At 48.3% G+C, this 21176-nt stretch overlaps 1 protein-coding gene across 1 annotated transcript in view; it reads right to left on the reverse strand.

Moving 5' to 3' along the window:
• Emilin2 (elastin microfibril interfacer 2) overlaps nt 1-16325 on the reverse strand; it is a 44111-nt gene extending 27786 nt beyond the window's left edge. Inside the window, exons 1-2 of the mRNA XM_051154497.1 lie at nt 15734-16325; nt 15139-15261 (exon numbers count right to left, since the gene is read on the reverse strand). Of these exons, the coding sequence (XP_051010454.1) occupies nt 15139-15261; nt 15734-15876 (266 nt within the window). The 5' untranslated portion in view covers nt 15877-16325. The remainder of the gene's footprint in view (nt 1-15138; nt 15262-15733) is intronic.
• Nucleotides 16326-21176: the final 4851 nt, after the last annotated feature.

Below are 21176 nucleotides of genomic sequence, written 5' to 3' on the forward strand. Positions count from 1 at the left end.
TTTTAAAATATAAAATATATATAATGAATCTAAATGTCAGGTTAATGAGCCTTGATTAAAGTCAGATTACAAGAAAGTTTTGTGTGTGTTTCAAAGTAACAGACCCTAGATCAAAGCAATTGCGATCAGAGTGAAAAATGTCCTTCTAGAAAGGCCGTCTGGTTCTGGGTACAAGGGTACGGTAGCTGGGGAGAACATGATCACAAGCTTTTCTATTTCCTCTTGAATTAATTTCCTTATGCACTTCGGGGGGGGGGGATGGGCGAGTTAGGTTTCCAAACTCAAAATCCTTTTCACCGCTCAGCATTTTGCCCTGGTCCTACAGAATAATGAGTAGTTTCCCCCATAATTTATAATTACCCTGGAAAACAGAAACAATCTTCATTCCTAAAGAAAGGATTAAAGAAAACTTCCGTGCCTCAGTGTTGAGCCATCCCTCAGCCAGCAGCAGCAGATAATGGGGCTTACATCTCTGGATTTGCTCAGACAGGAACTACTACTGAAGATGAGGTTATCGGCACTGGCAGCATCCACCCCTGAACTGTCGCTTAGGGCTGCGTTCCAAGGAGGCCACATCCTTAGCTGTGAGAAATACATCCTCGAATCAAAACTCTGGGCGTTGGGAAAGAAAAGGGATTCTGAGACTGAGCCAGTGCACATGCTTTTTTAACTAAGAGCTCCCTGCGAAGAGGCCGTCCCTGTTGCGGGCTGCTCCCCCAATCTATACGGCTACACTTCTCATACCTCTGTCCTGTTTCCTCATTCCCAGCTGTGGAATCACAGAGAAACCAGCTCCAAGTCACTCCCTAATAAACTCACCCTGTGTTCCCACAGCGTGGACCATGAGAACATCTGCTGGCCTGAGCCAGGAGGCTCATCACAGACCAGCTTCCCGTGGTCTGTGTGCCTGGCCTTTCTGCTCAGAGCCACTGAAGAAGTATTTAATTTTTAGTTGTGTGTGTGTGTGTGTGTGTGTGTGTGTGTGTGTATGCTAATTCATATATACTACAATGTATATATGTAGGTCAACGAACAATCTGTACAAGCCAATTCTCTCTTTCCATCATGTAGCAGGGTCTGGGCACCGAACTCTTTTTGCCAATCTTGGTGGCAGGTGCCTTTGCCCACTGACTCATCTTGCCGGCCTAGGAACTCTATTTCGATGATCCAGTTTCTTTTTAAAGTGCATGAATTGTTCTACAAAAATCACCATAATTCCAAAGTTATCTTTCACTCAACTCAGATTTTCGTGAGTTTTTGCTGTCTGTCCCACCCATCTCAATGTTCTCACCCCCGTAAGTGCACCCCCTTCCATGTCCTCAGAACACTCTGGGGTTGGGGATACTATACAAGATTTGGCTGCACCAGCCCACCGCTAATCAATTCCAGGCCTTTCTGTAAAGTCTCTGGACTGTGGCAAGCCTTTCAGCCACACCCGTAGCATGGTGGCAATCACTCAGAGACACAAAAATCTAGACACTGAAGAAGACGTTTCTCTGTGGATGTTAAGAGGTTCTTCTGTTGTGCCAATTTATTCTCACTTTAAAATCATCATCACCATCATCTAGGAAATGAAAACACTTGTGTTTGTCTTCCAAGCTGTGACCACACTGGGAGAAAGGATAAAAATACTAGAGCTAGGAAGTTTGGCACATCCTACAGCCTAGGAGTCCATAAACAACACAGCGGGGTGAAGTGGTCTCATCTCTCTGTGGAAGAATGCTGCCAAAGCCCTGACCTCCACAGCAGGTTCTAAACCGATAACAAGCATTGGGGCCGGAGGGGGGGGGCACTGCTTGGCAAGATGAAAAGAATTTCTGGGGCTGGGGAGACAGCTGACTCAGGGAAGTACTTGACACACACACACATACATACATACATACATACACACACACACACACACACACACACACACAGACACACACACATACGTGACAGACCTGAGCTCAGATCTCCAGCACTCACACAAAAAACTTGCTGTGGTAGCACCTGGTGCTAGGAGAAATGGGGCTTGCTGACCAGTCTACCAATCAGGTTCAATGAAGAGCCCTATATTTAAAAAAAAAAAAAAAAAAAAGGTGGAAAACAATTGAAAAATAATTCCTACTATCCACCTTTGGTGTATATGTATAGCCATGGGTATGTGCATACCTGGGCACACAGTCGCACGCACACATAGACATAGACACACACACACACACACACACACACACACACACACACACACACGAGCAAAAAGAATAATTGCATAAGCTCTTAGTGGGAGGGAGACCAGAAACGCCCCATGGAAAGATAGGAAGTAAAGAACACTTTCCGCAAGACTGACTGCAGCGTGGCACTAGGTGCAAGGACAGCTATACGTTGTACATCCCTCATGTTACACTCTCCAAAGCCCTCGCGCGCGTGTACTTAAGGGACTAGGTTTTTATTAGACAGTTTTGAAGGCATGGGGACCCGTTTCTAGGTGAACCCAGTGTGGTTCTGCGATCCACCACAGAACCCAGGAGGTCCAGTGAGGCACGGAGCTCTTCAAACCAACAATATCTATTCTATCTGGGAACCAAACGCCAGGTCTTACGAGAAGAGAGCGAACGTCGTGCTTCCATCCATCCCTTCTGGGCACCCAGGCCTTTCCCCGAGCCACCAGCATCCAGTGTGCAGACACTTTACCTGTCTGGAGACCATATGCCCAGGAAACACACAAATTTGTCACCTGAAAATCAGACATCCCACCTCTTCCAACTTCAGCTGCATCAGCACTGAGCTGTGTGAAATCCCTGTACAACGGATTTGGCATGTAAGTAAACACACTTGCTATAAAACCAAAACTACAGGTTCTTTCCATAATCATGAATTCAGCTGGCCACGTGACAGAGTTAAGGCCCAACTATCAACCGAAAAATAGGGAGGGCAAAGTGGTTTGCAGCCTTTCATAGCTGCTTCTGTTTGTCTCATTTGGTCTACTGGGTAGGAGAAGGGCCCTTGTTCGATGCCCATGGCCCTAGCTTAGGGATCAGACATAGGCCTGGCAGTTTGTTTAATGGAATGGAGTAGCTTGGCCCCTCCGAGCTCCCTGCGGATTCCCAGTGGCTCATGCCACTCATGCAATCCTAATTTCCCATTTCCAAGGCTGCGGAGGTGAGGTGTGTCCTCAGACCCCATCACGGCTTTTTGTCTAATTCTGCCTCTGCTATGTGTGTAGCACCTCAGCTATTCCTCAGAAAATCAGAAGTCACCTTCTGATCAATGCAAATGGCCCTCTGCTCTGTAGCTCGTGGTAATTCTTCAGCTACGGTACGACTATGTACAAGTGGCACTGTCTTCGCAACGGAAAGAAACGAAATGTTAACGAAAAGTTATCAGCTACTGGTACAAAGCACAACACGAGTAAAGCTCAGAGTAATTATGCTCAATAAAAGAAGCCAGGTTAAAGAAAGACTGTATTCCATGTGGTACTATTTATAGAAATTTCTAGAACATTCCAAACTGAGCTATAATAATAATAATATAAAAAAGCAGATATTGGCAGCTTCCATTGAAGACTTGTTGGCAAGGGTGGATGGAGGGATTCCAAGGATGGCTCCACCCACAGTGGGCTGGCCCCTTCCCCACCAATCACTAAGAAAATGCCTTACAGGTTTGCCTACAAACTGATCGTATGGAGGCAGTTTCTCTGTGGAGTCTCCCTCCTCTCCAATGACTCTAGTTTGTATCCAGTTGACATAAAACTAGCCAGACAGCTACCCCCCTTGCCAGCTCAATGCACAGGGACTATGAAGCCACAGCCTTCCCCTTTCTTGTTCATCCCAAGACCATACGTTAACATCGATGTCACAATAAAAACACTTTTATAAGCTTGAAAAGGCCCACAGTCTTTATAAATTCAAACACTTTAAAAAGTCAATTCAAGAAAAAAAAATCTAGTCTCTTTTAAAATTCAAACTCTTTTTGAGGCTAGCCTGGTCTACATAGCGAGTTCCAGGACAGCCAACACTACACAGAGAAACCTTGTTCCAAAAACAAAACAAAACAAAACTCCAAAATCCTGTAAAACTCCAAAATCTTTTTAAAAGTTCAAAATATCTCAATTGTGGGCTCCTCTCCTTTAAAATAAATTTTAAATATATATATATATATATATATATATATATATATATATATATATATATATATATTTTTTTTTTTTTTTTTTTTTTTTTTTTTTACTTCAAGAGGGAAGGACCAGCACACAGTCACAATCTGAATAAAGCAAAGCCAAAACCCCTACTGTGTCACTAACCTCAGTGACCAATGTCTGGGATCCTCTTGCGGTCTTGCACCCACCACAGTGCACAGTTTGTCCCCTAGGCTCTGGCAGTCTCCGCTCCATCCTGCTTCCCCTAATGCTCATCCATGGTTCTGGCATCTCTAAATTCCTGGCGTCTCTTACTGCAACTGGGATGCACTTTTCACCAACAGCCTCTCCTGAGCTGTCTCCAGGGACAAGCCTGCCACACGACACCAAGTCTCCACTGCCCTCCATGACACTCTCCTCACTTCCAAATCAGTACTACCTGGGTGACTCTTACACTACCAAGCTCAGCTGCCAGCACTAAGTAATACCTTGGCCTCCTCTGGAGCACAGCTTCTGTGTGCTGACTCTGAGGAAACACTTCCCAGAAGATTTCACCTCACTGATGCTGGTCTCTTCTTAGTCACCGCTAATTTCTCAGCTCCAGCCGACCAGCACAGGTTGGCCCAGCAAAGCAAAGATTTCACTTCACTGGTTCTGGTCTATTATTAACCACAGCTGAGTCTTCAGCTGCAGCTGACCAGACAACGCATAATATTAATTCAAAATAGCGAATGCCGCGAAGGAGTCTTTAAACTTCCCTCTGGCACGTCACAAGCCTGGCCTCCCCCTAGCACGTCACAAGCCTGGCCTCCCCCTAGCACGTCACAAGCCTGGCCTCCCCCTAGCACGTCACAAGCCTGGCCTCCGTCGTTTGGCATTGCCCTCACCCCAATCCTCAATGGCTTTTTAGCCCAAAGTCCTCCCAAAAACACAATCAAGACTGTCACAGCAATATCCCATAATCTTGGCACCAATTTCTGCCTTAGTCAAGCTTAATATTTCTGTGATGAAACACCACGACCAAAAGCAGGTTGGGAGGAAGGGCTTATTTCACTCACAGTTCCAAACAACAGTTCATCATCCATAGTCCGTCACTGAAGGAAGTCACACAGGAGCCGAGGCAGAGGCCATGAGGGGTCAGGTGGGCGTGAGTGCTACTTACTAGTTTTCTCTGCCAGTTTTCTTAGCGAACACAGGGCCACCTGCCCAGGGATGGCACCACCCACAATGGGCTGGGTTCTCCCCCAATCAACCGGTAATTAAGAAAATGCTCTACAGGCTTACCTGCAGCCTGGCTTTAGAGAGGCTTTTCTCAATTGAGCCTCCGCCTCTCAGATGACTTTGGCTTCTGTCAAACTGGCTTAAGCCTAGACAGCGCAGCACAGCACCTTAATCACAGTGTTGTTTTTGTGGGTATATACACAGCCTGAGACAGTAAAGTCACAACTTCAGACACATATTTGTATCAAAGCTGGTGTGTTTGTGTGGTTGGTTTAAGACAGGGTCTCTCTATGTAGCTCTGGCTGTTACATAGACCAGGCTGGCCTTGAACTCACAGAAGATCTGCCCGACTCTGCCTTCTGACTGTGGCACCTGCGTCACTGTGGTACCAAGTCAAGGGCAAGGGACTGCGGGTTTAACACACAATAAAACAACGGATCCTTCGTGCTAAGAAAGCAGCAGCAGCAGCAGCCTTTATTCAGCGTCCAAAGAGCCTTTTTATAAGCAGCAAAGCAGGAATGCCACTCGCAAGTGAAAGCCCTCAAGAGGTGATTGCGCACACAAGGGAAGGTCCCAAGGAAGGGAGGGGTGCGTTCTCAGAGCGGTAACCATGTCCAGCTAACCATCATAAGCACAGACACGGAAGGTGCTAAAAACAGGACATGTAACAGCAAGACAGGCAGGCAGCCCTGTTGGGCCTGGTTCCCACACCTGACTTCTGGGATGAAAAGCATGTGCCACCACACACTATAAAGCTGGGTTTTTGTTTTGTTTTGTTTTAAGAAAATGAATCATTTCTGCATCAAGTGTTTTAGGATCTCCAGATCTGGCTGGTGCTGCAGCTCTGAGCGAAGATGTGAGGTTAGCACATATGAAGGCCCATGCTCAATCCCAGCACCAAAAAGTAAAAATAAATAAATAAAATCTCTGAGTCTGAGGAAGCAAAGTGCTCTGGCCTTGACTCACAATCTCGAGTCTCAAGTGTGAGGTGAAGGCAGCAGCTGAGTCCTTGCTAAATGAGGAGCCGGCTTCTGTAATACATCAGGCTCCTCTCTGACAACATAGGCAATTGGTTTGCCTATTGGAAACTTAATTTGTGGGGTTTTTTTTGTTTTTTGTTTTGTTTTGTTTTAACTTTTAAAGTATAGAATCAGGGGCTGGAGAGATGGATCGGGTTAAGAACATTTTTTTTTCCTTGCAGAGGATCCAGGTTCAGTCCTCAGCACCGACACGGTGGCTCACAACAGCTGTAACTCCAGTTCCAGGGGATCTGATGCCCTCTTTTGACTTCCCTGGGCACCAGGCACCCGCGTTGAGCACATACATATATGCACATGAAACATCCATACACAGAGACAGTAAATTAAAATAAAGTAAGTGTAGAAGTACAGTGTAGAATACAGTCAAGACAGGACTTCAAATAATAAAGAAATACATGAAACCCTGTCTTTAAAAAAAAAAGCCGGGCGTGGTGGCGCACGCCTTTAATCCCAGCACTCGGGAGGCAGAGGCAGGCGGATCGCTGTGAGTTCAAGGCCAGCCTGGTCTACAAAGTGAGTCCAGGATGGCCAAGGCTACACAGAGAAACCCTGTCTCGAAAAACCAAAAAAAAAAAAAAAAAAAAAAAAAGCAGAAAACAGCTGGGCAGTGGTGGTGCACGCCTTTAATCACAGTTCTCAGGAGGCAGAGGCAGTTGGATCTCTGGGAGTTCAAGGCCAGCCTGGTCTACAGAGTGAGTTCCAGGACAGACAAGGCTACACAGAGAAACCCTGTCTCAAAACAAAAACAAACTAACAAAAGCAGAAATTCATCTGGCGAGATGGGTAAAGCAGTCCATCCCCAGGACTATAGAAGATGTTCTAGAAGCTGACCTGCACAAGAATGTCGCGGCACTCACACCCCAACAACAAAAAGACAATACTGAGTGCCAGTCAGGTAACGATTTTGGTGTGCAGAGTTGGTACCTCGCTGCTCAGTTCAGGGAACAAGCTACCTGTACCAGCCAGGGACTCTGCGGATTGTCTTGAACTTGTTTTCTGCAGGGATGCAATGCAAAAAACACTGTCCCTGTGGTAAGGCCACGCAATGCTGCAGCCGATGCACTGTGATGGGAAAGAGAGCGTGGCCTATGCTGCCTGCTGTGCTGACTCCACATACTGCTTTCAGAAAGTCCCTCCAAGGATGGAAACACCTGACCCACTAACCAAGCCTGGACACTGCCTCCTCTACAGGCTGGATCCAAGAGTCTGGAAGGTTCAGCATTTTAAGAAAAGCTTGCTGCTGCCTCCCTGCCAAAGCCATTCAACCAAACACATGAGAAGACTGGACGAAGAGGTCTCCAATTCCATCACCAGGAGGGAGGGAGGGAGAGAGGGAGGGAGGGAGGGAGGGAGGGAGGGATCTGTGGTCTGACAGGAGCCAGAGGATGGCTTTAATGGAGGCAAGCCTCCCATGAAGCACTGGGTTGCATAACCACCCCACCCTGAGCCCTGAGCTCTGTCACAATCAGCAGCTCCTTCCCTGAGATGCACAGAAAAGCTTCAGTTAGAAGAAAAACAAGCTGCGTCTCCCCAACCAAGGTTGACGGTGGTTTTATGCCTTTGTTGCACTCTCCCTGTCTGGCAGGTGCACGGAAACAACTTCCAGCCTGAAGGAAGGTCCTAGCACATTTTTGTTTGTATGGTTGGCTGGTTGGCTAGTTTTTGTTTGTTTTGTTGTTTTGTTTTGTTTTGAGCCATGGTCTCACTATATAGTCTTGCTGGCCTGGAGCTCACTATGTACAGCAACCTGCCCTCAATCGCACAGAGACCTGCCTGCCTCAGGCCCCTGTGTGCTGGGAGTAAAGGCGTGCATCTCACTGCTGAGCTAATCTCTGCAAAGAGATAACCAGTTAAGCCCACTCAAGTCCAGAGATGGGAGACTGGAAAAACACAGAGAAGCCCCAGCAGATTCTCTTTCATGGAAACGACCAACTTGAGAAGGGTTTGTCCAAACTGGTTTGCTCTTAGCCAAGTGCATAATGAAATATTGTCCTGAAAGGCTGACATGGCAAAGCAAAGATTTTAAGCATATTTCCTCATCTTTTGGTATTCTTAGGTGGAAAAAAAATAAGAACTGCTGAGTCCCTCCAAATGACACACCCCAGAGAGTTTGCCTTCCACAGCATTTTTGGTCCGGGAATTAAACTTATCTGAACCCACCCACGACTTCTTAAAATAAGAAAGGGACGGACAAAAGCTAGTGGCAAGTTTAATTTTAATCATTTCGTCATTTTCCTCCAATGTGAACTGCTGTCACATTGAAAACTCCGGTAACTCCCTTGATCCGTCCCAGTAAAACTGCTCTTTGTAACTATGCCATTGTAAAGACACCATTAGATTGGGTGTTCGATACTAACTTTAATCTGAGAATATTGATTCATAAAAGGACCAAAGCAGTTAACTCTGAGTCCCAGGGGTGGGTGGGTGGAGTGACGTCATGTGACCAGCAGTAAGTCAGGACACTGACAGACCGGAAGCAATCAGCCTATTGGCAGTTCATCAGCCTAAGCTTTAAAAGTCCCCGGGTGGAAGGAGGGCGTGGCTGTTACACTCTTCTACCTACTGCGTTATTCGCACTCAGCAACCATGAGCATATCCTAATTTCCTCCATATGTGGGAGGCTCCTGAAGGATTCTGGGGGTGTGTGTCAAGGGGGTATAGCTTACATATGTGTAGCACAGCCCGGATCTAATCCCCAGCACCAAAAAACAAGACAACAGACCAAACAAAATCCAAGCAAAGTAGCAGCGTTTCAGCGGCGGAAGGGCCCGTTCGCATCAGCATCGACGGTATCAACATCCGGCTCTGCTGATCCAGCAGTTTGTCGGCAGCCAACAGCAAACACCTGTGGAGGCCGGAGCCCTTGCTGCGGTGCACTCCATAGTGGCCCTCACCGCGGGCTCTGTGCCCAGCACCTCTGAAGGTTCAAACACTTTTTAAAAGCTGGTCTTCAGCACATCCTTTCTTATCATCTCAGATCACCAGGTTATTTACTCTCTTTAGCTCTCCAACCTTCCTCAAACAAATCAGCAAGACCTTCAGCTACCGAGGCGTAAGGACGCACAAAACCAGGGCGAGCCCACCAGGCTTTTGGACTCACACCCTTGCGACAGTGGGGTTTTTAAGAGTCCTCTCGGCCAGACCGGCTGCCTTCGCTTGGCCTCCTTGCCACAGCTCTGCCTTTTAGGCCTGAAAAGCATGTGCCTTGCGTGCCTGGTGACGCCCCTATGTCTCACAGTGCGGTGATAAGGGTGGTATCTGAGAGCTTCGGCCAACTATCAAACCGCTTATCTTCGCAGCCCATACATGTTGCCACCCCACTGGCAGGATTGAAGCCACGGGGAGCCTGGCCTGGGCAGCCTATCACAGCTTCCTACAGGCCAGCTGCCCACACCCACACCACCTGCCCTTTTCTACTGCCTCAGAATTTTAACTCAAACATCATGTGCTAATGCAGATGGGACAGATCAACAGAAAAAGAAAGGCTCATTAATGGAATAAAACACACTTCAACAAGAAGTGGTGAGAGCAGCATGGAAGAATAGGGAAATAGAAGGATCCACAGGGTCCTGGAAACCTACAAGAAGAATTTTATGACAGGCAGATCTGGGTCCTGGGGTCCTCCTCAAACTAAGGCACCAGCCAAGGAGAATATAGGCAGTAAGCTTCGAACCCCTACCAAGACCTAGCCGATGAACAGGATATTCTCCACCGGTGAGTGGAGAGTGAGATCTGACTCTCACACGAACTCTGGTGCCCCTTTTCTGACCACGTCCCCTGGATGGGGAGGCCTGGTGGCACTCAGAGGAAAGATAGCAAGTTACCAAGATGAGACTCGATATTCTAAGAGCATATATAGGGGGAGGAGATCTCCCCCAGTCACAGACATAGGGGAGGGGAGAAGGGGGGAAGCAGGAGGGAGGGAGGAATAGGAGGATACAAGGGAAGGGCTAACAATTTAGATGTAATATGAATAAATTAATTAAAAAAACAAGAAGTGACTATTTTCTTGTTTTTGTCTTTTAAGACCATGGCTACTGTTTAAATTATATTAAATTACATTACATTAAATTATATTAAAAAGGAAAATTAGAAAGGGAAACACAAAAGTTTTAGAGGTTTGTTTTATTGTGAAGCCAGGGATTGAATGCAGGGCCTTACGCAGGAAAGTTATTTTCCTGAGACCCCAGTCTCTGTCCTACCCACTCGGAGCTGGAGGGTGGGAGGCCACCAAAGTCTCCACAGCAGCCATGTGACCTTCAGAGTAAATGGTTGGTCTCTCCAACCACCTGGCAGGTGTTCCTCTGACACCAGCTCAACTCTCTGCAGGTGACTTGTCCCTTTAGTGCTAAGGAGCGAGGCTCCAAACAGCCAGCCGTGTGCAAAATGCCTGTTTAAAAGGTAAAAGGAGCCCTGTATTGGTGGCGCACGCCTTTAATCCCAGCACTCGGGAGGCAGAGGCAAGCGGATTGCTGTGAGTTCGAGGCCAACCTGGTCTACAAAGCGAGTCCAGGACAGCCAAGGATACTTAGAGAAACCTTATCTTGAAAAACAAAACAAAACAAAAAAAGGTGAAAGTAGAGGAAATAGCCCTCTGAACCAGATGGGATTGTGTTCCTGGAGCCATCTATGTGGGGAATTGTCTGGGGTTTGTTTTAGCCTTAAGTATCCTGTATTTGGGAGGGGAAGAAAAAACCAACCAAAACCAAACTATTTTTCCTGGCAAGGACCGGTCCTTAACAGACAACTTTCTTTCCAACTGTATGACCATCTGTTCCCCCTTGGAATCTGAAGATTAGAAGTGTCTTGGAACTTGACCCAGAACCAGCACCTGCTGCAGACTCCTGGTCTGCATTTTCCCTCAGCAGCCACAGCCGCAGGCTCTAAGTGTAGGCGCACTCCACCCAGATCCCTCTCGGGACTTGTCATTTTTAATTTTTTTTTTTTTTTTTTTTTTAGTTAATAGGGCTGGGGATGCAGTCAGTTGTAGAAGGCTCTGGGATCAGTCCTTAGCAGGGGAGGGGACGGGAGGGGAGCGGAGGGGAGAGCACTAATACAGAAATAAAGAAAAAGCAGATAGAAGGCTGAGTAAAGTCAGACAGACCTGGAGCGCTGCAGACAGAGGCCCAGGGCCTGAGAGAACAAGCAAGCGTCTTCCCCACGCCTGGCTGGGTCTTTACTCCCGAGGCCACCCTTCTCACAAAGTTCTCCACGGCAGCCAGGAGCCTCAACCCACCAACATCCCGACTGTCACAGGAACAAAGGCTGTTCTCTCTCTTCCTCCTGGCAGCATTCTTGGCTGTGGCCTTACAGAACGGATGGTGACGACGGCGGAGAACAGATACCGCAGCCCCGGTGCTCGGGAGGAGGCCCAGGGAAGAGGCCAGCCTAGGATATAAGGCCAGCCTGGGATACAAAACAAACAACAGCAAAACAAGAAGCAAGGGCCAGAGAGATGGCTCAGTGGTTAATAGCACTTGCTGCTCTCACCAAGGACCCAGGTTCAGTTCCCAGCACCCACCTGGCAGCTCATGACCATCCCTAACTGAAGTTCCAGGGGAATCCAATGCCCTCTTCTGGTACTCTGAGCACTAGGCGTTTGGGTGGTGCACATGCACACTTGTATGCAAAACACCCACACACATAAAAAAATAACTCTTAAACAGAGACTGAGTGTCAGAACACTCAGCAGTCACACGAGTATCTGTGGATTGGTTCTTGGATTCCAGGTTTTAGAAATGCTGTAGGGCTGCTTGGGACCCTCAGTTATGTAATGATGCTTGCCAGCAAGCCTGAAGACCCGAGTTCAACCCCCAGCACTCACACAAAGGTAGACCTGAGAGAATCACTTCCTGCGATGATTCTCTGACCCTGACCCTCAGGAGGTAACAAATGGATTAAGTCTAAGCTTTCAGCCCATGCAACGTAGTGAGGCTTCATCTCAAAAATAGTTAAGTGGGCCGGACAGGGTGGGGCTCACCTGCTGCCCACCCTGGGGAGGCTGAGGCAAGAGGATTGAGAGTTCAAGGCCAAGATAGGAGTAGAGAGAGAGACCCTGTCTCAAAGCACCAAAAATAAGACAACAACAGACACACACACACACACACACACACACACACACACACACACACACAAGTCTCATGCTAAGAGAAAGAAGCTAGTGTCAGAAGGTTCCATTTGTACCCCTCCTCCTGGGCAGGCAGAGAAGACAGCACGTTCGTTAGAAGGGGATGGGTACAGGAACTGTCTCATCTTCAGTTACACAGCTGTATTCATTTGCCATAGCACATGGATGGGAGCGCTCTGCAAGGTGACTGTTACCATATGTGAATTACACTTTAACTAAAGGGCAAAGGGCAAGGAAACCAGAGGGAAAAGATTCCACATTATACAAGGCTGCCAGAAGGGGAAATGCAGGAGTGGGTGCTGATGACCCAGTCTCCCGACGGCATGGGAGAACAGGGGACTCCCATCCGTAGGAGCCTGAGCCCTGAGTCGGGAGTCAGGAGGCAAAGCAAATGCAGACTGCTTACATCTGAGCTCCTTGGACACCCTGGCCATGGACAGGCCGCCTCCAGATGCCACAAGTGCTAACAGCTGTTGGTCCAGCAGGAGGGTCTGGACTATCTGGAACCACTGCCATCAACATGATTACCTGGAGGTCCAGGCCAGCCTGGTCTATGTAGTCAATCTCAGGCTACATAGCAAACCTTGCTTCAACCCACCCCCAAAAAACACAAACAAACAAACAAAAAAAACCCCCCACAATTACCACTGAGTATGCTGGTGCATGCCTTTAATCTCAGCCCCTCAGGAAACAGACACAGGCAGATATCTGAGTTTGAGGCTAGTCAGGATTACATAGTAGGACCCTGTCTCTAAATAAATAAATAAAAATAAATAAATAACCCTAGAAACACAAATGTATATGCATGTACATATGTATATATGTATGTGTGTGTGTTCTTGTATGTGCAGGTGTGTGAGGGTGTATTCAGTGTGTTTGCATGGGTATGCATGTGTGTTCATTGTGTGTGCACATGTGTGCAGGTGTTTATGGAGGCAGAGATGTCAGGTGTCTGGCTCCCACACTCCACAAGGTCGCTCACTGAACCTGGAGCTCCGTGGTTTCAAGCAGAAGTAGTGACTGCTCCACAGTTCTGGGCTGGCTCGGCACTCACCATTCCAGCTATGTACACGGGTTAGGGAGTCAAGCTCATGTCCACAAGCTTGGACATCCTGGCCATGGACAGGGTGGGTAAAGACCCTTTACCCACCAGGCCATCTCTGCACCACCCCCCTCAAGTTTTATTTTTAATGAAAATTTTATCTCCAAATTGTCATAGTAAGAATAAAGATTATAGACAGCCTCAACATATAGTTCTTGTATAAAGCGAATGGAATTGACTTGGCTGACAACTCATGGACTGTGAATTCTAAATCTAAATACAGACTCAGGTTGTCAGGTCTGAACCTCTGTGACGCCCGAAGACCTTGTATCAGCCTTTTCCCCATATGTTAAAAAGAGAATGCTTCTGGGGCTGGGAAGATGGCTCAGCAGTTAAGAGCACTGACTGCTCTTCCAAAGGACCTGGGTTCAATTCCCAGCACCCTCATGGCAGCTCACAACTGTCTGTAACTCCAAGATCTTACATCCTCACACAGACATACACACAGACAAAACACCAATGCACATAAAATAAAAATAAATAATTAAAAGAGAGGGGGAGGGTTCCCTGTTTCTGCAAGTTTGTATAGCTTTCTTTTTGCCTCCCAGGAGTCTGCCTCCCTGCTTGTGGCTCCCCAAAGCAGCCTGGGTGGGACTCAGTGACCAACTCCTCCCTGCAGCCTGTTCCCTGCCCCCTGAAGTGTCTTAGCCTGCCCTGAGACTGGCCAGCAGCAGGACTGCCCACCACTGTCCATTCTGTGCAGCACCGACAATGTGCACGAAGACAAACAGCTTATTCTTGGTGGAAACAATCCCTGCTGTCACGTGTCCCCAACAGCCTTTTATCCTAATCAGCCTCCTAGGATGGGATGTCCACACAAACTCAAAGGACTTCCTGATCACAATTGGATGAATACAGTGTGTTTGCAGAATCCGTACACTAACAAATCATTTCTCTCCTGGTTTTTTGTTTTTGTTTCTGTTTTTTTTAAATGCTGGAATCTTTATAAGCAAAAGGATGGCCGCTTGTCTTCAAGGGCTATATTCTATTCTGAGATCTACCTAGTGAGCCTGACCTGAGAAGAAAAGGGGTGTTCTAAAGCAACCCGAGGGGTTCAGTTTAGAAAGTCACCATGCTGAAGAGGACAGTGGGGACAAAACTCACCTATTTCACAGCACCAACCAGTCAAACTTCTCACTTAATCCTTCATTTAAAACACTGTAGAATCTTTATGTGCCCCAGAACATACAATATGGATCTAATTAGGTTCAGCTGCCTTATGTTAGTAATAAGAGAGAGAGAGAGAGAGAGAGAGAGAGAGAGAGAGAGAGAGAGAGAGAGAGAGAGAGAGAGAGAGAGAGAGAGATGTGGGTGGGGGCTTTGTTCATCCTCTCCTGTAGCCCAGGGAATCACAAACTCCCAAATTTTGCTCATCTTCAAGGTTCACGAATGACACACTCTTAAATAGCCCAGAGTAGCTGGCAGCTGCGCAGCCCTCAAACTTTGTAGAGGGTCTGGAAGAGATTTTCACAAGAGCTAGGGCTCAGCTGTCTAACTCACCCACCCCATTTGGCCCTCGTGCTCCCCAACTTACACCAGAGCGGACGGACAGGGCATCTGGTTCCAGGGGCAGTTGTACTGTGCCTGAATAAAACTCTCGCTTCCTTCCTGCACTGTGCAGCTCACGTTCTTATTCACGATGAAGGCGCACCAGTTTCTGGGGTAGAAAGAGAAGAGCTGGGTAAACTTGGAGACCAATGTGGGGGAGGGGGCGACGAGCTGACCCAACAAGTTGACCTCAGGTCAGCCGCACCAAAGGCAGGAGCTTGCCAAAGCCGGCACGCCAGGGTGCCTCTTGTGTCTTTGGAGCACCAAGGAAGAGCCCTACACCCTGAGGTCTCCAAGACGTGTTGCGGGGGGGGGGGGGCGGCGGGAGGAATCGGCGGCAGACTGCATAGTTCTGCCAGACCCTACCCCATTGCCCAGTCCGCTTCAGGATGCTTGAGGCGCTTGGTGAGGACCACATGGTCAATCAGGGATGGTAACGCCCCAAAAGCCCGTGGGGTTCTCTCTGTTGCCTACCGTCGCCATTGGCTGGGCAGCTCCGGGGCCCGCAACTGGACTCAAAGGGGTCTGTGGGGACCCAGGACTCTAGGGCTGGGGGACGAGCAGAAGCAGCGCGCACTTACTTGTTCCTGGCGCTGGGCCGCGCGTGGTACCCAGCCTGCGAGCTCCCGTGGCACAGTCCCGCGCCGCCCAGGGCCAGCAGGGCTAGGAGGGCCGGCGCCCAGCGGCACGGCGCACAGGGTCGGGGAGGGGTCGCCTGCCACATGGTGCGCCCCACAAGGATGCAGGCTGCGGGGCCGGGGGACCGGGTAACGGGCTTGGGCGCTCGGAGGCCCCTCTGGCTCCTCGCCCCCACGCCTCTGCACTGGCCGCTCCTCAGTCCCTCAATGACGCACAGGTCCCCCCGGGTGCCGCCCTCTTTATTTCACTTCCCTCTCCGAAACGTGACCCTTCCCTTCACCACTTCTCGGCCCTTCGCCTCTCGGCAGGGGGTTCGGGGGAAAGAGCCAAAGGGTTAGGAACCGGGGTCTCGGTTACAGAATTTCCAATTACTTATTCCTTTGGTCTCTTCCCTGGCGGCAGCTGCTCCGCCTTTCACCTTCCAAGCAGCGCGCCCCCAGCCCCTCCGGAAGTGCAGTAAGCGTCGGACAGTCCCCACCTCGATCCCCCGGGCCTCCCTCCGGCAAGGAGCCGGGGTGCGCTCCAACAGTTAGTTCCCCCAGGGGACCTAGGCAGGGGGGCTTGACTTGATTTCTTCCTCAGAGGCCACGCCGCCGTCTCTTCAACAACCTTTAATGACTTGGGAGAAAGTTGAGCGCACACCGGGCTCTTCCTGGCGCAGCCAGTGAGCGCCCTGAGCTGAAGTGCCGGCTGCAGCTTAACAGTGGGGCGCCACAGCAGCAAACTGTCATAGGCTGGCTATTAAAGTGTTTGAAAGGCGACGTCCTGCCCGGACGTTTGTCTTTTGGCCAGTATTAATGGCAGATGGTTCGGTCGGGAAAATGCTGTGCAACCGTGAAGACATGAGTTTGGATACCCAGACACCCGCATAAAAAGTTAGGCAAGGTGTCACAAACCTGATTGCTCCGTATTAATGGAGGTGGGGACTGGAGGATCCCTGGGGGCTGCAGACTCCCTGAGAGACCCTATCTGAGAGGGGGGGAGAGAGAGAGAGGGAGGGAGGAAGGGAGGAAGGGAGGGAAGGAGAGAGAGAGAGAGAGAGAGAGAGAGAGAGAGAGAGAGAGAGAGAGAGAGAGAGAATGAGAATATCACGAAGCTCTGGCGCGCTTGCAAACACGCGCAGGCAAACTTTTTTTGTTGTTTTGTTTTTTTGTTTTGTTTTTGTTTTTCGAGACAGGGTTTCTCTGTGTTGTCTTGGCTGTCCTAGACTCGCTTTGTAGACCAGGCTGGCCTCGAACTCACAGCGATACGCCTGCCTCTGCCTCCCGAGTGCTGGGATTAAAGGCATGCGCCACCAAGCCCAGCCCAGGCAAACATTTTTAAAGGCCATTTATTATACTAGTGTTTAGTGTCTAGTTTCTGAACAATTTAGACACTTCTCATGCCTCCCTTCCCCCCTCCGTCTTCCCTCCCTTCCTCCCTTTCTATCCTTCCCTCCTCTCTCTCCTTTATGTTTTCTGCCTATTCAAAAGTTACAGAAGTCTGCCAATATTTATTTACTTATTTACTTTACATCCTGGCTGTAGCCCCATCCCTCCTCACCTCGCAGTCCCATGCTCCCTCCCTCTCTCCTATACCCCTCCCTTATTCCTCAGAAAAGCAGGCACCCCCCCCCACCCCAGCTTCATCAAGTCATATCAGGGCTGAGCATGTCCTCTTCCCCTGTGGCCTGGCAAGGCAGTCCCGCCAGGAGGAAGTAACTGAAAAGCTGGCAAGAAAATCTACGTCAGAGAGAGCTCTCCCTACCCTCTCTACCCTGCCGATTTCATTTTAGCATGAAGTAACCCCACCGAAGACTGAGATAAAAGCAGCCACAGCAGGGTGTGCTGTCCACTTGGGAAGCAGGGGGCTCCCCTCAGAGGCTAGCCTAGGCCACATACAGCAGCACAGATGGTATAGAGGGGGTACAGGGAGATTAGATGCTCCTTCTAGGAGCCCTAGTTGGCAGGCTATGCAGGCTCACTGCAGAACCTGTGCGCTAACGGGACACGGTGGTTGGAGGAACAGAGGAACTTGCCTATGTTTTGAGGAAACTAAACGAAGCCACTGGTTGTTTTGTTTCTAATATGCTTTGCTTTGATGGTTTTGTTGGGTCTTTTGATTTGCAAATTGAAGAAAGAAAATTCTCAAAGTAGAAAAGTCGTACCATGTAAGGACATAGTCGGTTGATGAACTTTCAAAGTGGAAGATGATGCAAATATGGACTGAAGTCACCCCAGTCTTCAAAAGACCCACGCTGGGGGAAAAATAACAGAGATAAAAGGCTGTCCTGGGTAACCCAATCTATGCCTTCCCTATGGCTTCTATGCTGACCTGGTCCTGACCTCCGTTTTGTCCACTGAGTGTCATGGAAAGAAACTGAGGATAGAAATGGAGACCGAGTGGAGGGGAAACTAGGAGGCCACCCACAAGTCATGTCCGTCCACAACCAGCAGCCATCAGCTTCCTTTCTTCTAAAATGTTTAAGAAGAATTAAATTTTGTTAATGTATTTAACTGTGTGTGTGTGCATGCCCTGTTTGAATGCAGAGTGCCTGCAGAGGCTGGAAGTGTTGAATCCCTGGAACTAGAGTTACAGGATATTCTTAGCAGCTGAGTGTTGGAAACAACCAAACTGGAGTCCTCATGGTGTAGCCCTGGCCTGGAACTTGCTCTGTAGATGCAGCTGCCCTTCATCTCACAGAGTCCACCTGCCTCTGCCACACAGGCCCTGGGATTAAAGGATTTGACCCTGCCACCCCAACCTGTGCCAACTTCCAGTGCAGGCAATTCTCAAACTTAAAAGTGAGTTGACCTGATGGCAGGATCTGCTTTTGCTTTGGGGGAGAAGGGTGGGGGGGGGGTTGTTTTTGAGACATGGTTTCTCTGTGTAGCCTTGGCTGTCACTCTGTAGACCAGGCTGGCCTCGAACTCAGAGATCCGCCTGCCTCTGCCTCCCTGAGTGCTGAAATTAAAGACATGTGCCACCAATGCCCAGCTGCTTTTTCTATTGAATATTAGTCATAGCAGGAAGTGTTGGAAATATAGCTCTGAGGTAGAGTGTTGCCTAGCACATGTAAGGCTCTATGTTCAATGCCCAACACAGAAAAGAAAACACATCAGGAGGCCGTTCAAGACCCTGAGACTAGACTGCTTTGAGAGGGTGGACAGACTGTTCAGCCTCTGTCTCTATGAGCTCCTCATCCATAGATTCAAAAACAACCATACTTTAAAAATCCCTGAAAAGGAGAAATTGGGCCTGCATTAAATATTTCTATTGTAATTGCTCCCTAAACAACACAGCACAGCAACACATCGTCCTACGTGATATTTACATTGTAAATCATAAATAGATTACAATGTGGCTCCGGAGTAAATCTGGAGCGGGTTGAAGCTTATGGAAACTTGTACTTGGAGTATATGCAAATGGAATGCAAATGCTATGCAAATGTCATGCCACTTTACATAAGGATCTTAAGCACTCAGAGATTTTAGCCGCCACAAGGGTCATGGAAGCAATCCCAAGACCCCCAAGGAACAACTACATTTAACCAGAAAAAATGGTGCATCTCAGTAGATACATTTTACAGGTGATACATCTGAGCACCAGTTGTAGTCTTTTTGTTTGTTTGGTTTGTTTTTTGAGGTTGAGTCTGAATTTGAAGCTCTGGCCATCTTTGAACCCATAGCATCAGCCTCTAGCACTGGAATTTCAGTCATGGTGCCAGACTTGGCTACTCTGGGACTCTCTTCCTGCGCACTGCTGTGTGTATAGTTGGTGAGTGAGCCAGTTTATCCCTCAGGCAGCCTAGGCAGAGGCTCTGTTCACTTGGCACAGGACTTCTCTCCACGGTATAGAAGACGTGGTGCTCAGCGGCTACTGAGGGACAGTTCTTTTCTCTTTCAGTCAGACAAGGACATGCCACAAACTCAGGAGCCAAAGGACTGTCCACAAGACACAGAGCTTTGTATAGTATTGGGGCGGGGTTAAGAGCATTAAGAAGCAAATTGGCAGGTCATCTGGTTCCAGCAGAAGCAATAACATACACAGTGGGCAGAATATTGCAAGTTTGCATTGAGGTGCTTGGTTCCAGTGATTCTCAGAGCGCTCAAAACCCAGTCTACCCTAACAGTATGATGGAGTTTCTCTTAAGGTGAAAGTGTCCCACAGCAACCTGCACTTTTGCTTGTTGCAAAAATCTAAGATGAATTTCTCTTGTAATGAGGGCTGAACTTTGGGCCTCATGCATGTGAAGCAAAAAAAAAAACTCCACCAATTGCATCCCCAGCCCTAAAAATTCAAGACGAAACAGCTTTGTAGGACCCCTTCCTGCCTGGAGTCTTACTGGTAGAACGCCTCTATGGCAGGCACGAGGGCCTGGGTTCCACCCCTAGTGCCTCAAATTAAAAAAAAAAAAAAAAAAAAAAAATCATTCCTCAGGCTGGAGAGATGCTTAAGAGCGGTTAAGAGCACTGGCTGCTCTTCTAGAGGTCCTGAGCTCAACTCCCAGCAACCACATGGTGGCTCACAACCATCTGTAATGAGATCTGGTGTACATGCAGGCAGAGCACTATATACATAATAATAAATAAATATATCTTTTTAAAAACATCATTTCTCCATTTACTTGTTGGTCAGGACACAAGGTGCTTGTCCCCCATCTCAGAAGAGGGGACAGAAAGATTCCGAGAGCCAGAGGTTATTGAAAGCCAGAGTAAAACAGTGTCTTCTGAACGTGATGGAACCACTACACTCAGGAGCTCCCAGAAGCTGTGCGTGCTGCACGGGTCAAGGCAGTCGGCCCTGCAGCCAGCATGGAGTAGGAAGGGGGGGGGGTGAACCCCAGCTCTAGCTGAGAAGCTATGGGTAGGTGATGGTTCTGGGAGAAGGAGGTCAGCTTTCTTTGAGGGTGTGGTCCCTGTAGGTTGGAAACTCACACCCAAGAATATATGGGCAGCACCAATTTGAACCTGGTGGGTTTTTTAAAAAGAGAGTATGAAATTGGTGGATAGGTAAATGGAGTATGTATGTGGAAATATGACCAAAACACACTCTATGGAGTTCTCAATTTAGATAGATAGGTAGGTAGATAGATGATAGATAGATAGATAGATAGATAGATAGATAGATAGATAGATAGATAGATAGATAGATAGATAGATAGATAGATGATAGATGATAGATGATAGACAGACAGATAGACAATAGATACATAGACAACAGATAGACAATGAGCCTCTGCCAGATCGCTGCCATCATGTACACAGGCCAGTAGCGGCCCATCAAGTGGGCTAGTATAACCAAAGAGCTGAGCAGAATGGGTCCACGGGGACAGTGCACACAGATGCACATGGAATTTATGGATGACACCAGCCGCTCTATCATCCAAAATGCCAAAGGTCCCAT

This window comes from Acomys russatus, chromosome 12 (assembly GCF_903995435.1).
Source record: "Acomys russatus chromosome 12, mAcoRus1.1, whole genome shotgun sequence".
Lineage (NCBI taxonomy): Eukaryota > Metazoa > Chordata > Mammalia > Rodentia > Muridae > Acomys > Acomys russatus.